Source organism: Carcharodon carcharias, chromosome 18 (assembly GCF_017639515.1).
Source record: "Carcharodon carcharias isolate sCarCar2 chromosome 18, sCarCar2.pri, whole genome shotgun sequence".
NCBI lineage: Eukaryota > Metazoa > Chordata > Chondrichthyes > Lamniformes > Lamnidae > Carcharodon > Carcharodon carcharias.
In genome coordinates this window covers 101411235-101426883 of record NC_054484.1, presented here as the reverse complement: position 1 = coordinate 101426883, position 15649 = coordinate 101411235, and the positions used below count along the sequence as shown (strand labels likewise).

Below are 15649 nucleotides of genomic sequence, written 5' to 3'. Positions count from 1 at the left end.
TCCTATTTTTAAACTCTATTGCTTTAGCAATAAATGCCAAAATTCCATTTGCCTTCCTTATTACCTGCTGTACCTGCATACTAGCTTTCAGCGATTCATGCACGAGGACACCCAGATCCCTCTGCACCAAAGCATTCTGAAGTTTCTCTCCAATTAAATAATAAGTCACCTTTTTATTCTTCCGACTGAAATGGATAACCTCACACTTATCCACGTTAAAATCCATCTGCCAAATTTTGGCCCATTCACCTAACCTGTCCATATTCATTTGTAAACTTATTTCTTCTTTGCAACTTACTTTCCCACCTATTTTGGTGTCATCTGCAAATTTAACTATAGTACCTTCTACCCCTGAATCCAAGACATTAATATAGAATGTAAATAGTTGGAGCCCAAGGAGCGAACCCTGTGGCACTCCATGAGTTACAGCTTGCCATCCAGAAAAAGACACATTTATCCTGACTCTCTGCTTTCTGTTGGTTAGCCAATCCTCTATCCAAGCTAATATATTACCCCTAACTCTATGTGATCTTATCTTGTGTATTAATCTTGTGTGGCACCTTATCAAAGGCCTTCTGCAAGTCTAGATATATTACATCTACAGGATCCCCATTATCCACTTTGCTTGTTGTATCTTCAAAGAAATCTAGCAAATTAGTCAAACACGATTTACTCTTCATAAAACCATGCTGACTCTGATGGATTGCATTTTGACTTTCTAAATGCCCAATTACTACTTACTTAATAATGGATTCCAACAATTTCCCAATGACAGACATTAAACTAACTGGTCTATAGTTTCCTACTTTCTGCCTTTTTGAATAAGGACGTTATATTACCATTTTTCCAATCCACTGGAACCTTCCCAGAATCCAGGGAATTTTGGAATATTATAGCCAATGCATCCACTATCTCCGCTGCCACTTCCTTTAAGACCCAGGGATGTAGGCCATCAGGTCCTGGGGACTTGTCACCCTTTAATCCCAATAGTTTGCTCAGTACTTTTTCTCTAGTGATGGGGATTGTTCTAAGTTCCTCCTTCTCTATACCCTCTGCTCTACCTGTTACTATTGGGGTGGTACTAGTGTCCTCCACCGTGAAAACTGAAGCAAAATATCGATTAAGCGTCTCTGCCAGTTCTGCGTTCACCCCTATTAACTCCCCAGTCTCATCCTCCAAGACACCAACATTCACTTTAGCTACTCTTTCCTTTTATATATATACTTGTAGAAGCTTTTGCTATCAGTTTTTACATTTTGCACTAGTTTTCTTTCATAATTTACCTTTGTTTTATTATTTTTTTTTAGTAACCCTTTGTTGATCTTTAAAAGTTTCCCAATCTTCCAGCCTGCCACTGATCTTTGCAATTTGGTATGCCTTAGTTTTTACCTTTATGTTATCTTTAACTTCCTTGCTTAGCCATGGATACTTTTCCCCCCTCTTACCATCTTTCTTCCTCTTTGGGATATATTTTACTTCGGAGGAATTGAATATCTCCTTAAAAATCTGGTACTGTTCATCAACTGTCCTACCTTGTAGTTTTCCTGCCCAGTCCACTAGGGCCAAATCTGCCCTCATGCTTATGTAGTTCCTTTGTTTAACTCCAGAACACTAGTGTGGGACTCAAATTTCTTGCTCTCAAACTGAACTTGAAATTCTAGCATGCTAAAATCACTCTTCCCTAGAGGATCATTTACTATGAGATCATTAATTAATCCCACCTCATTACACAAAACCAAATCCAGAATAGCCTGCTCCCTGGTTGGTTCCACAACATATTGCTCCAAGAAACAATTTCTAATACACTCTGAACTCTCCCTTGAGGCTACCTTTGCCGATTTGATTAGTGCAGTCCATATGCATATTAAAATCACCCCGGATTATTGCCGTGCCTTTCTTACATGCTCCCAGTATTTCCTGGTTTATACTGTGCCCTACTGCTGAACTACTGTTTGGGGAACCATAGATTACTCCCAGCAGGGACTTCTTTCCCTTGCTGTTTCTTATTTCTACCCAGACTGACTCTACGTCTTGCTCTCCAGTGCCTATGTCATTCCTCACTATAGCACTGATCTCTTCCTTTACTAACAAAGCTACACCCTCCTTTTCCTTCCTGCCTATCCTTCCGAAACACTGAGCACCCTTGGATATTCAACTCCCAAACCTGTTCTCCCTGTAACCACGTCTCAGTAATCGCCACTAAATCATACTTCTTTATCTCTATTTGCGCTGTTAACTCATTCGTTTTATTCCGAATGCTATGCGCATTCAGATACAAAGCCTTTAAATTTGCCCTATTGTCAATTTTCCCTACTCTTTCATGATTCTTTGGTGCAATATGGCGTTCACACACTCTGTCCCTTCCTTCCCCTTTTTGGTAACAATCAGCCTCATCACTAACCTGCACTCTTACCCTCTCCTTAAACTTTGATTTTTTTTAATATTTCCATCCACCTGAACCCTCTCCCCCACTATTTGGTTTAAAGCCCCATCTACAACCCTAGTTATGCGATTCGCCAGGACACTGGTCCCAGCCTGATTCAAGTGGAGCCCGTGCGAACGGAATAGCTCCCTCTTCCCCCAGTACTGGTGTTAATGTCCCATGAATTCAAATCCATTTCTCCCACACCAATCTTTGAGCCACGCATTTACCTTTTTAATCTTATTGACCGTGTGCCAATTAGCTCGTGGCTCAGGTAGTAATCTGGAGATTATTACCTTTTTGATTCTGCTTTTTAATTTCGCCCCTAGCTGCTCGTATTCCCTCAGCAGAACATCTTTCCGCATTCTACCTACATCGTTGGTACCTACTGGGACCACGATAACTGGATCTTTCCCCTCCCACTCCAAGTTCCTATGCAGCCCAGAAGAGATATCCTTAACCCTGACACCAGGCAGGCAACACAGCCTTCGGGGCTCTCGTTCCTGGCTACAGAGAACAATATCTATTCTCCTAACTATACTATCCCCGATTACAACTATATTTCTCTTTTCTCCCCCAATTTGAATGGTTCCTTGTACCATGCTGCTATGGTCAGTTTGCTCATCCTCCCTGCAGTCCCCACTCTCGTCCACACAAGGAGCTAGTATCTCGAACCTGTTGGATAAGGGCAAGGGCTGAGGCTCCTGCAGTGTTACTTCCTGAATCCCTCTACCTGCCTCACTCAATCACACCCTCCTGGCCCCTGACCACTAGCCAAATTTAAGGTAGTTAATCTAAGGGGTGTGACTGTCTCCTGAATCATCCTAAATTGCACATGACATGTACTTTAAAAATAGTACATGCATGAAAGTAGTTACATACCTTGACAGCATAATCCATGTTTGTAGATTTGTTCACACATCGCTTGCAGATTGAGTAAGAACCCACACCAATGTCCTCTTTCAGGTCATAATTGTCTACAAACTGAATACTAGTTCTGTGCAACTGCAAAAGAAATGTGAGGCCAGTCACCAAAACAGCAAGTGCTGCTTTCCCAAAGGTGAAGTAAAATGTCATGAAAGTTTAGGACAATTTTGTAAAAATTATAGCACAAGAGCCACACATTATTTTAGAACAACTCAGTTAATTTTAACATAGGTTATTTGGAAATGCAACATTATCATGTGTGTTCTTAATCTATTTAGCCTCATGTCAACTTTCCCATATTGTGCTCCACTGCCTCTGACCTAAGAGAACCTATGCATTTACCAGTTTCCCTTACTCATGTCTAATTGCTAGCAGATAAAGAAATATTCCATGTAAATATGGGCTGGTGTAGCAGCAAATGATAAAAACATAGGTGAAGAGGACTGCAACAGCCCAGTGAACACAATAACAGGAGTAGGTCAACCAGCCCCTCAAGCCTGTTCAGCCATTTGATTATGTTATGACTGATCTGGATCTCAACTCATCCACCCAACTTGGCTCTGTAACCCTTAATACCCTTGAATAACAGAAATTTAATCAATCTCAGTTCTGAAATTTTCAATTAAACTAAGCTCAACAGCTTTTTGTGTGGGATGAGAGTTTCAGATTTCCACTACCCTTTCCTGTGACTGAATGGTGGAGTTCTATTTTTAAGATTATGTCTTTAAAATTATACTTGGGCGAATTGGCAATGCAGGCAGAAGCAGATGCTATGGCTGACAGTCTAATCAGATCATCAGGATTATCTTCAGAAAAAGGTTTAGAAGAGCTTAACCATGAGGAATGAGACTGGAGATCAACAGATGTTAATGTGGCACTTGGAACACTGTCCAAGAAACATCTGTTTGCTAGCCCAAGATTCAAGCAAGACTCAGGAATACTTACCATTCAGCAGCTCTCAGTAGCCCAGGACTCAACCTGAAGCCAAATTGCCCAGAAAGACCCATAGCAGCTAAAGGCCACAAACCTAGTAGGCACAGCCCATCATGGTCATATAAACACAGCCTGCAATGATGTTGATTAGATTTCAATGAGCATCATGACAGACAGGTTTATGATGCAGATTAGGTCCTTGATCATATATTGGAGCATAGCCAACAAAAACCTACATTTAGTATTAACTGAGCTGGAAACTGCAGGTTAATTGAAGCTGTCTAGATTAATGGATAATGTAAGAGACACCAGATCATGAGTTTCATTTTGTTTGGTGAGATAAATAGATTTTAAAATTATTCATTATTCAAACTCAAACATTCAAGCTGTGCGCTTCCTCACCACTCCTTTCACATTTCTTTTTTTTCTTATTCACTCACAGGATGTGGGCTTCGCTGGCTGGGCCAGCATTTATTGCCCATCCTTAATTGCCCTTGAGAAGGTGGTGGTATATTTAAGATGGTGGATGGGGTGCCAATCAAGCGGGCAACTTTGTCCTGGACGGTGCCAAGCTTCTTGAATGCTGTTGGAACTGCATACTTCAAGGCAAGGGATTTTAAAATATAAACTGCCCATGGACAAGAAAGTAACGCTCAGAAGGTTTCATAACCCACCAATTACAAAGAAAGTTTAGAGGGAACATTAGCCATAGGCCAATTTAAAAAAGACAGAAAATTTACATTTACAAATAACTCGCAGAGCAAGATATACAAGAACTTGGCATTACCTTTTGTTGAAATTGGAATCTTAATCAAGTTTAATGGTATTGGGTAAATGACAGATCATAGATTGCCAAGAGTGCTGCCTGCAGCCACTACACTTAAAAGTTAAATAATTGTGCAAAGCACTTCCAGACACGTGATATGATATATAAAAAAAGTATTGTACCATTCGAGTATTAGAAATGGGCTTTCTACTTTTGGGTTCCTTTCAGGTTTTTTTTAGTAGATATTTTAATAGGCACAGCGGGGCTCATACAAACTTCGCTTTTGATGCCTATACCTAGATTTATTTAATCAAGCCGTGAAAGTCTTCATGGCTTTTTGCCTTCTAAAATACACCAGCAAATTGTGACTTAGACTAAAAAAACAGATTAAATGGTCAATGGATAAGTGTACAGAAGGCACAGAACAGATTTAAAGCAGCTACATGCTCCCCCGATTAACTTTTGTTGTTAGTTGCTAAGACACACAATGTTTCTCTCTGGCCCATCTTTCTCTGATAGTTTCAGATCAACTACCTCTTTTTGTAGAACAAAGCAGAGAAATAATTTTTAAATGACAAATTGAAATTTTAAAAATGACAAATATAAGGTGCTGCCAATGAAACATACATACAAATTAAACCTCGGTCACCCAATCAGACATGGTTTTTATATGCTGCAGCTAATATATTAAAACATGCTAGTCATTATCTGTGACTGAACTAATTTTTGTCAGGGCATTTTCACCATGATTCGGTGAAGCCAATAATACGGTACATGATAAAACAAAGTATTTTATTGCTATCACAAAATAATTTCCAAAGAATTAGATATGGAACAGCAATTAGGGCTGGAGTGAGATTTATGGTCTCATTTGCCAACATTCATGCAAACATGAGTGCAACTTAATTTATCTGAAAATAAAGAGTTAGGATATTAGTCTTCAATGAACCACTGGTTGCAAACTTTAAACATATATTGACTCTTTTTTTACCTGTATAACTGGATGTACAGCTGTTTGCATGGGCTGGGGTTCTTCCTCTGAGGTAATTGCCACAAAACTGAATCCACGAAAGAGTTGATGAGCATTGGCACTGGGTGGAATGCCAGGGGAATCTAAATGACATTATAATCGACAATAAACATCATGTGGGCATTTTCACATAAGTGCTACTAAAATTTCATTTAAATCAGAACACATTTCACATGCTGCAGCTATTTATATCACAGAGTGATCTTCGAAAGGTGTGGATCTTCAATTGGAGGAGTTGGTCACCTATTGCTGGTTGATTAACACTTCCACCTCCTGAAACCATCCACCACACCACATGCAAATCAAAACAGCTATAGGACAAAAAGTAACAGTAAGTTTTGCATGCAGTCATGCTGTATGGAGTGTGATGCGCTGCTGTTTTGAAGCGCCAGTTGAACTGATGGTCAAAATTGCTAAAGATTATGTACTTAAGGTTTGCAATGACTTTTCACTATAGTTACCTTTTGGTGTTTTTGCTGTAAACTCTGGATCAAAATAGAAAGTATCCTCTGGCCTACCGATTGCAGGTTTGAAAGGTGGCTGTATTTCTCTTCTGCACAATTTCTGAAATAAGCAATAAATTTACGTGTTTGTGTCAAAATCAACTGTGCAACGAGTAATTTTGCATAGTAGAACTAAAAAGAAATTTCTAATGTTGGCTTAATTATCAAGAGTTTGAAAAGGCCTCTTCCTTAAAGTATTCTGTTACAGAGTATAAAAAAGGGAACAATGACAGCTTAATTTGAATTATCAGAAAACTTCAAAGTAATTCTGTACATGCCCCTTGAAGATTTATTTCAGAAAAATGTAGTTATGTACACAAAATACATTATTTCATATTAATTGGAAAAACCCAAAAATTCTTGTTTAAAACCCTGCCTAAGAAAAGTGGTTTGAAAAATAATTGCATAAAAACAATACTTACATTCCAATCAATAGTGGAAAAGAAAGAATGTCTCTTAATTTCTTCAACACCATCTGGACCAGCTCCTGGCAATGTAATAAAAGTGTGCAATTTATTTGCGATCTTTCTCCCCGACTCTCACACCCCTTTCCTCATTCAGCTCAAATTCTCCACTATAGTGGAAGACTTTCATTCGAAAATAAGCAAAAATTTACATTAAAATATTTTTCTTCCTTCCTCAATTTTTTTGGTTTTTTTTATTCATTTATTTTAATGGGATGTGGGTGTTGCTGGACAGCATTTATTGCCCATCCCTAACTGCCCTTGTTCAAAGGGCATTTAAGGGTCAACTACTTAGCTGTGGGTCTGGAGTCACATGTAGGCCAGACCAGGTAAAGACGGCAGGTTTCCTTCCCTAAAGGGCATTAGTGAATCAAATGGGCTTTTACAACAATTGGTAATGGTTTCATGGTCAACATCAGACTTTTAACTCCAGATTTTTATTGAATTCAAATTTCACCATCTGCCATGGTGGGATTTGAACCCAGGTCCCCAGAGCTTTACCTTAGGTCTCTGAAATACTAGCCCAGTGACAATATCACTATGGCACCAGCTCCCCTAAACAAATGCTGCCATCATGAGTTAGCTCTTAATTAAGGAAATCATTACCTTTCATGACATTCTTGCTCAGTAATTCAGAGAAAACAAAACTGACCATTAAAGGTGGCACCATGCAAGAGTTTAGCAGAGTGTCACTGGTAAACTTTGCCAGCCAGTAGGTTTAAAAAACATTTTTCCATTTCTGATCACAAATTAGCTGTATTCAAATCAGGTTAGCTGCTTGAAGGCAAGATCTTTATTCTCAGTGTTTACCCATCACAGATGACAGAAGCATGAAAACCTACAGCACAATGAGGCCATTCATCTAGACACTCCAGTCTAGATGGCTCTTTGAAAGAGCAGCCATGTTTAGTACTACACCCCACCTTTATGTCAGTAATCCTGTAAGCTCCTCACCCATGCAAAATTATTTATGGAATCAATTTCCACCAACTTTTCAGGTAAAGTGTTTTACTGTCTCCACTGGCAGAGGATCGGTAACCAGGGGACACAGATGTAAGAGAATTGGCAAAAATGTCAGGGAGAGGAGAGTTTTAATTTGCACAGCAAGTTATGATCTGGAATGCAGTGCCTGAAAAGGTGGTGGAAGTGGATTTCAATAGTAACTTTCAAAAGGGGATTGGATCTCTACTTTAAGTGGCAAGTTTTGCAGCACAATGATGAAAAGAGCAGAGGATTGGGAGTAACTCATCCAGAGAGCTGGAATGGGCATGAAAGGTCAAACTGACTCCTTCTGCACCATATAATTCGATGAAATCGCTGTTTTTTTTAAAAACAACTTTTCACCTGTGATGTTAGTTTAAACTATCCATATTGTGACCACTATGCAACAATATGGCTTTACACCATCTGAGGAAACAGTTGCACTGAAAAATATAACAAGGTGTCACCTTAGACTGACTGTACAATTGTTCAATCATCACACAGTAATACTGTAAATACCTAGCCTGTTTCCTGGGTTGCGTTTGAAAAGCATTCGCAAAAGACTTTGGGAGTCTGGACTTAAAAACTGTGGCATTCCCAATTTTGCTCTGCGAGGATAAATACAAACAGTAAGAAGCTTGCAGAATAAAACATTAAGAACAATTTTATTCACATTAAAAATTACAACATTCACTGATTTATTACTTACTTCAGTATCATCGTCATAGTTTCCTTTCGGTCCTTCCCTTGAAAAGGCAAGGTGCCTGTAAGCATCTCAAACTAGAGGGGCAAAATGTAGTGAAAATTTACTTGAACAGCATTTTTGAAGAAATTAGAAATAAATTTGACAATCTTTAAAAGGTGTTATATCCCAGAAATGTAACATAGTTTGAATCACAAGAACATAAGATATACGAGCAGGAGAAGACCATAAGGCCTGTCAAGGCTGCTCTGCCATTCAATACGATCATGACTTTGGGCTCCAACTCCTTTCCTGCCCACTCTCCATATCCCTTTATTCCATGAGATACCAAAAATCTGTCTATTTCATCCTTAAATGTATTCAATGATGGTGCATCCACAACCCTCTGGGCTAGAAAATTCCAAAGATTGACAACCTGAGTGAAGAAATTTCTCATCTCAGTCCTAATGATTGGCCCCTTACGCTGAGACCATGCCCCACCTTGCTCTAGATTCCTGAGCCAGGGAAAACTACCCTGCTAAGCATCTTCATAATCTTGATGTTTCAATGAGATCATCTGTCATTCTTATAAACCCCAGAGAATACAGACCAATATTTACTCGGCCTCTCATCATAGGCCAGCCCTTTCATCTCAGGGATCAATCTAGTGAATCTTCACCGTACCACCTCCAATGCAAGTATATCCTTCCGTAAATATGGAGACCTAAACTGCACATTGTATCTCAGTGTTAAAGCCCTGCACAACTGTAGCAAGACTTCTTTATTCTTATATTCCAATCCCCTTGAAATAAAGGCCTTATATGCCATATGCTTTCCTAATTGCTGGCTGTACCTGCATGCTAGCTTTGAATTCCTTGAGTACACCCAAATCTCTCCAAACATAATTTAGAAGTTTTACAACTTTTAATATTCTGCTTTTCTATTCTTACAATCAGAATGATTAACCTCACATTTCCCCACATCATTCTCCATTTGCCATCTTGTTACCCACTCATTTAACCTCTTTGCAGTCCTCCTCACAACTTCCATTCCCACCTAGCTTTGTACCTGGATTCATTACTCTCTCTTCATTTAAGTAATTAATTGATTGCTGAAGCTCCAGCACTGATCCTTGTTGCATTCCACTAGTCACAGCCTGCCAACATGAAAATGTCCCATTTACCTCTACCATCCACTTCCTGTCTGTTAACCAATCTTCTATCCATGCTAATATATCATCCCCAAATCCATGAGCCCTTATCATACCTATTAACCTATTTGAAATCCAGGTATACCAAATCTACTGGTTCCCTTTTATCTAATCCACTAATTACATCCTCAAAAAATCTTTACTAAATTTATTGAACAGGATTTTCCTTTTGTTAAACCATGTTGACTTGTTCTAATCATACTATGCTTTTCTAAGTGCATTGTTAAGAGTTCCTTAATAATATATTGACACTTTCCTGGTGACTGCTGTCAGGCTAATTGGTCTGTGCTTCCGTTTTCTCTCTCCTTTCTTGTATAGTGGTGTTATATTAGCTAATTTCCATGTAAGAAATTACAGCTTGTAATACCACTTACTGTGATCAATACCCCAGACAGAAATACTGCAGTCAAGGGGGGCTAGAACATTTAAGTGGAAAGCTCAAGTAGTCATGGGACAGATAGTTCAAACACTTGTTGATGTCCAATTGAATCTTCACTGTACTGAAGCACAGGAGCACATGTTGGTCACTCAACCCTTGAGTCTGTTCTGCCTTTGTATTACAACACTGCTGATCTGCACTTCAACTCCTTTGCCCTTGCATTGATTCCATATCCCTTAATACCATTAAAATTTTCTCTCAGTTTCAACATTTCTGATTGAGGAAGATTGTTCCAAGTTTCCATCAACCTTTGTGTAAAGGACTTCACGGCATCACTCGGGAAAAGCCTCGGTTCAATATTAAGGTTATGCCCTCCTGTCTTGGGCTCCTTCTCCAAAGGAAATAGTTTCTCTTCATCTGCCTTTAATTCTCTTTGACAAATCAAGTAGTTCATCCCATAATCTTCTATACTGAAAGGAATTACAAGTCTAATCTATGCACCATGTCCTCAAAACTTAGCCTTTTAAGCCCCAGTGTTATTAAGGCGAATCTAAGTTGCAACCACTCCAATACCCTTCCTGAGGTTATGTGGTGCCAGAAATGAATGCTGTACCCAAGATGCAGTCAAACCAGTGCTTCACACAACTATACCGTAATTCCACTGCATTCCAGTCCTTTTGAGATAAAGGCTAATATTCCATTGGCCTTTTGAAAAAACACTATTTTTGTACCTGGCCACTCATCCTCAGTGATTTCTGTAATGAACCCAAGAATTGCTCTCCTCTTCTACAGTTCCTAACTTCTTACAGTTTCTGATCTGTCTTCCTTGAATCCAAAGTGGATGACCTCATGCTTTCCCACAAAGAACTCTGTCACAGTTTTGCCCACTCATTTAATCAATCAATGACCCAATCACCCAAATAGTCTCGGTATCAAGTGCTGCTAAGTTCAGGTCCATATCTTGAGAATGATAGGAGGGGCATGATCAGCACCCTAAAGCACATAGTTATAAAATATACAATTTTGAAATTCTAGCAGTGGCAAAGGTAAATGCAAAGGCTATACACAAACCAACCAAAAAATTTATGCAGAAAATGTTAAAAAACACAACAGAAATGATAGACAAACTTCTGAAGAGGGGGAACTAACTGCAGGATATTTTCCAGAAAATAAGCTTAATTTTGAGCACTTCTTGTAATTTAAACTAGTTCCCAAGAAAATCAATATGGAGGGAAACAAATGTATTCCATGTGTGAGAGAAAACAACTGAATGAATAATTTACAAGAACGTACTTCCTTACAGCAAATAAAGCCTAATGTGGAAGTGTTAGAAAAGCTTACCATGAGAACACCAAAAGACCACCAGTCGGCACTCTGAGTGTGACCCCTTCGGTTGACTACTTCTGGCGCCATGTACTCCACTGTACCACAGAACGAATAGGCTTTCTTCTCATGATCGATAGACTCTTTGCTCAACCCAAAATCTAATTTTAAAATAATTTACTTTAAAATTCATGTTCAGACAATGCTTGTACAACTATTTTATGTCTTCTGATGCCAAACCAATAAATTTGGTGAAAGGTATAGCCAGGAGGGGAGACTTCAAATTGGGGGAGAAGTATTATCTCCCTTCAACCAAGTTTCTGTTAGGGCCAGCATAGTCTTGCAATTGTCCACAATAAGTTCATGGATGACAAAGGCCTTGTTAAGTGAACAAATTCTGGAAGGAGATGTGTAGAGACACTGTGGTAGCCGAACCACTGGCAGAATCCACAGGATCAGCACTGTGAGAGGTGAGTTTGACAAGAAGGAGATTGGCAAGATTACTGCCCCAACAAGCATGCTGGACTGGAAGCTCAGTGAGAGAACAGATTGAAGCAGTTGGAGTTGCTGCTTGTAAGGAGGCAGTGACCAATGCCTCGATGAACCCGCGAGGATGCCAAGAAACATAAGGGAAGCTGTTGGCTTATCCAAGAGGGAGTCAAGCCTGGGATGACAGGAGAGTAGGCAGGTTGAATAGTGTTGAAGGATTGGGATAGGGCTTGGGGGGACAGAGTGCCCAAGCAGGGAGAAATGAAAGGAGCCATGACAACACTAGAGGGGGATCCATGAGGGGTGAAAAGAACAGTGGTAAAAGAAAAAGGAGAGAAAAAACTGTGGTAATAGAAGTGACAGGTTTCAGTTTGGAGCAAGGGGAGGTGACAACATAGTGGTATTGTCACTGGGCTAGTAATCCAGAGACCCAGGGTAATGCTCTGGGGACCTGAGTTCAAATCCCATCATGGCAGATGGTGAAATTTAAATACAAATCTGGAATTAAAGGTCTGATGATGACTACGAAACCATGGCCAATTGTTGTAAAAACTCATCGGGTTCACTAATTTTCTTTAGAGGTCTGGATGCGTCCACTGGTCTCATGGACCTTACCTGGACCTTACATGTGATCCAGGCTCACAGCAATGTGGTTGACTCTTAAATGCCCTCTGAACAAGGGTAATTAGGGATAGGCAATAAATGCTGGCCTAGCCTGTGATGCCCACATCCCATGAGTGAATAATTTTTAAAAAGCATGCAAATAGTACACGCAAATCAACCTCAGGGAAAACAAGTCATATAGGCCTGGTTGCATAGCTATTATTAAAACACATATAACGTGGAAGCAAATAGGGAAGAGAGAGGAGACAATCGTAGGAGTCCAGAGAGCTCACGTGGTGGAATAAAGTTAAAGTATGTACTGAAATTGGCATGGAGCATCAACAAACTGTTGTTTAAATATGAAGACAGGTGTAGCAGGTGATTGGATTCCAGATGCTATTTAAAGGTAGAGTATCAAGAGGACACACTAATATAGGTATTTCCATGGGCATGAACATCCAGGGGCGCAGGGGTTAGAAAAAAACGTGGCAAAGTTGGAGATCACACTATAGGATCCCGAAGCAATGGAAAAATGTACTTTGTCCTAGGAGAGTGAATTTCTAGCCAGGAACTGAACTGTAGCTCAAGCTGAAAAGCAATCACTGGCCCAGCAGGGAAAAGTGGTGAGGAAAGTTACTTTAAAATTTATGCAACCAAGCAGCAGACCTAGAGACTTCGCAGTTGAATTATACTGTGTAGTTTGGTGCAGAAACATCTTGATGCACAGGAAGTCTAATTTAAGAAAAGACCCAGTGGTCACTGAGGCAAAAAGCAAGCATGGTCAGGGAATGGGCTGTGGTAGTTTAAACTAGAAGCTAGCTCACAACTGGGGTTAAAATAAACCTACTATTAGGGCCAGTGAAGCTTAAGTAATAGAAGAGAAAACGCTTGGGGGGAGAAAGTGCAAAGGAGTAAGATGGCCGAGGATGCTGGTGTACATTAAGAAGCTCGTTATGGAGTTGATGGCTCCTGCTTGAGAACCATCTTCTGAAGTTTTGGTCACCGTCTTAATATCCGACTATCCCAAAAAGTGAGACTAATTTTTATGTTGTACCCAAGCGACTGGCAAAACCCATATTAATGAATTTACTCACCTGTCAGTTTAATATGACCCTCTTCATCCAGCAGAATACTGAAAGAAAATAATTACACTTAATTCTTTGAAAAATGCTTTTCACATTAAGCTTAAGTTATCAGCTCTGACAAGCTACGTTTCTAAACAATCCACGGGAAAAACTAACTTTGATTGTTTATAATATCTACACAGCATTGAACAGAACACATCCTCCGGAGCATTTGAATAATTAAGTAGGTTGATGCTGAGTTTGAAAATTATAAACAACTCACTTTTCTGGTTTTAGATCTCTGTAGATAATTCCCAGACTATGTAGATGATCTAAAGCAAGTGCCAACTCTGCAAGGTAAAACTTCACATCCTCTTCGGTGAACATAACCTTGTGAGAATAGATATAATTGGTGTTGCAGGTTCAAATAGTCAAACTTTTTAACAAAATACAAAATTTAGTGCAAAAAACAGAAATGTTTGGGACTAAAAAAAAAAAATCAACTCTTCGGTTGGTTACGGGTTTGTTGAAGTTTTGCTATAATTAACCTCAGCCACTAAAAAATGAATTATTTCTTAACGCGGATACCAGAGTAATTGTAAAGAAACAAACAGACAATTGGAACCAAGAACTTCCACTTACACAAAGCCTTTAAATGTCCCAAAGAGTTTGAGACAAAATTGCCAGAACTAGAAAGGAGGAAGGAGAAGGATTAGGGGTAGCAACTAAAGGAAGATCTAAGTGGCTGGTTTTCAGGTGGTTTTTGGAGGGAGGGGGCGGTTGGGGTGGCATGACCAAGCAGAAAATTTTAACAGAGCGTAGTAGAATATTGAGCTAAACAGCTGAAGATTGTGCAGTTGAAACTGGAATGGATTGAAGGGGAGTGATGGAGCAGTGGCAGGCCATAGTTGGAAGAGCAGAGGGCTCATTTCGAACAAAGACCTGAGGGCTTGCAGACGTAAGGAACAAATTCTGAAAGGAGTTCATAAGTGACAGCAGGGAATTCTGAAATTGATGAGAAGGTAGGCCAATGATGGTTTGCAGACACAAGGGCCAACATAATTTAGTTATTCTCCTATATTCTCAGGACTGGGGTATGCTGGAAAGGCTACCTTTATTGAAGATCCTTAGTTAAGCAATACTTTTACTGGGGCTCTCAGAGTCAACGCATAATTGGACTAAAAACAAACGTGGGCCAGATTGGGTAGAGGTAGCAGGTTCTCAGGCATTTTCCATCACGAAGTATTTGCAGGAACATATTTAAACACCACCACAGAGTGAGACATACAGGTTATTTGCTGACAAGAGGCCAAGTAGGATTAAGCAAAATACACGCAGAGAAGCTCATTAATGGAGTAGGCGATTGTGTTGCACATTGTGGGATATTCATGTATCTTCTTGTCTCTCAAGATCAACTTATCCTTTGGTCAGTGAGAGTAGAGGGAAGAGCATGGAAGAAATAATGGAAATATAGCCCTAACTGGACCTTGGGCAGTAAAGCAGAGAAAGGAAGGTACTTATGCATTTAGGTCTTGCAGGTTAAGTTGATCTGAGACGTGAAACTGTTGACCACCTGCCAAAGGTGATACACCTTGTGAAAGCTGCTTGCCTGCCTCTTACATATAAACATATGAAAATGTCAGATAGGGAAAAAAAAGCTGCTCCATCTAGCCTGTCCTATACTCTTCTGATGCCTTACACATCAGGTCAAGGTGTACTCTAGCTTCCATGTAGCTCCCCGGAAGAGAGCAAAACACAGATCAAAAACATCAGGCCAATTGGCATGGTGGGGACTGGAAAATTTCTCTTCAAAATTTCAAGGTGATTGAAACTAGCTGAGGATGCAGTGAGAAAATTTACTGAAGCTGCTCCT

The 15649-nt window shown here is 39.7% G+C and overlaps 1 protein-coding gene across 6 annotated transcripts in view; it reads right to left on the bottom strand.

Annotated features, from left to right (window-relative positions):
* LOC121290611 (ribosomal protein S6 kinase alpha-3) overlaps positions 1-15649 on the bottom strand; it is a 97559-nt gene that overhangs the window by 25702 nt on the left and 56208 nt on the right. For all 6 annotated transcript variants that reach the window (XM_041211277.1, XM_041211276.1, XM_041211278.1 and 3 more), the window contains 9 exons: positions 14060-14166; positions 13807-13844; positions 11639-11781; positions 8736-8806; positions 8546-8634; positions 7004-7068; positions 6540-6642; positions 6040-6161; positions 3305-3427 (listed from right to left, as the gene is read on the bottom strand). In XM_041211277.1, coding sequence (XP_041067211.1) covers positions 3305-3427; positions 6040-6161; positions 6540-6642; positions 7004-7068; positions 8546-8634; positions 8736-8806; positions 11639-11781; positions 13807-13844; positions 14060-14166 — 861 coding nt within the window. The remainder of the gene's footprint in view (positions 1-3304; positions 3428-6039; positions 6162-6539; positions 6643-7003; positions 7069-8545; positions 8635-8735; positions 8807-11638; positions 11782-13806; positions 13845-14059; positions 14167-15649) is intronic.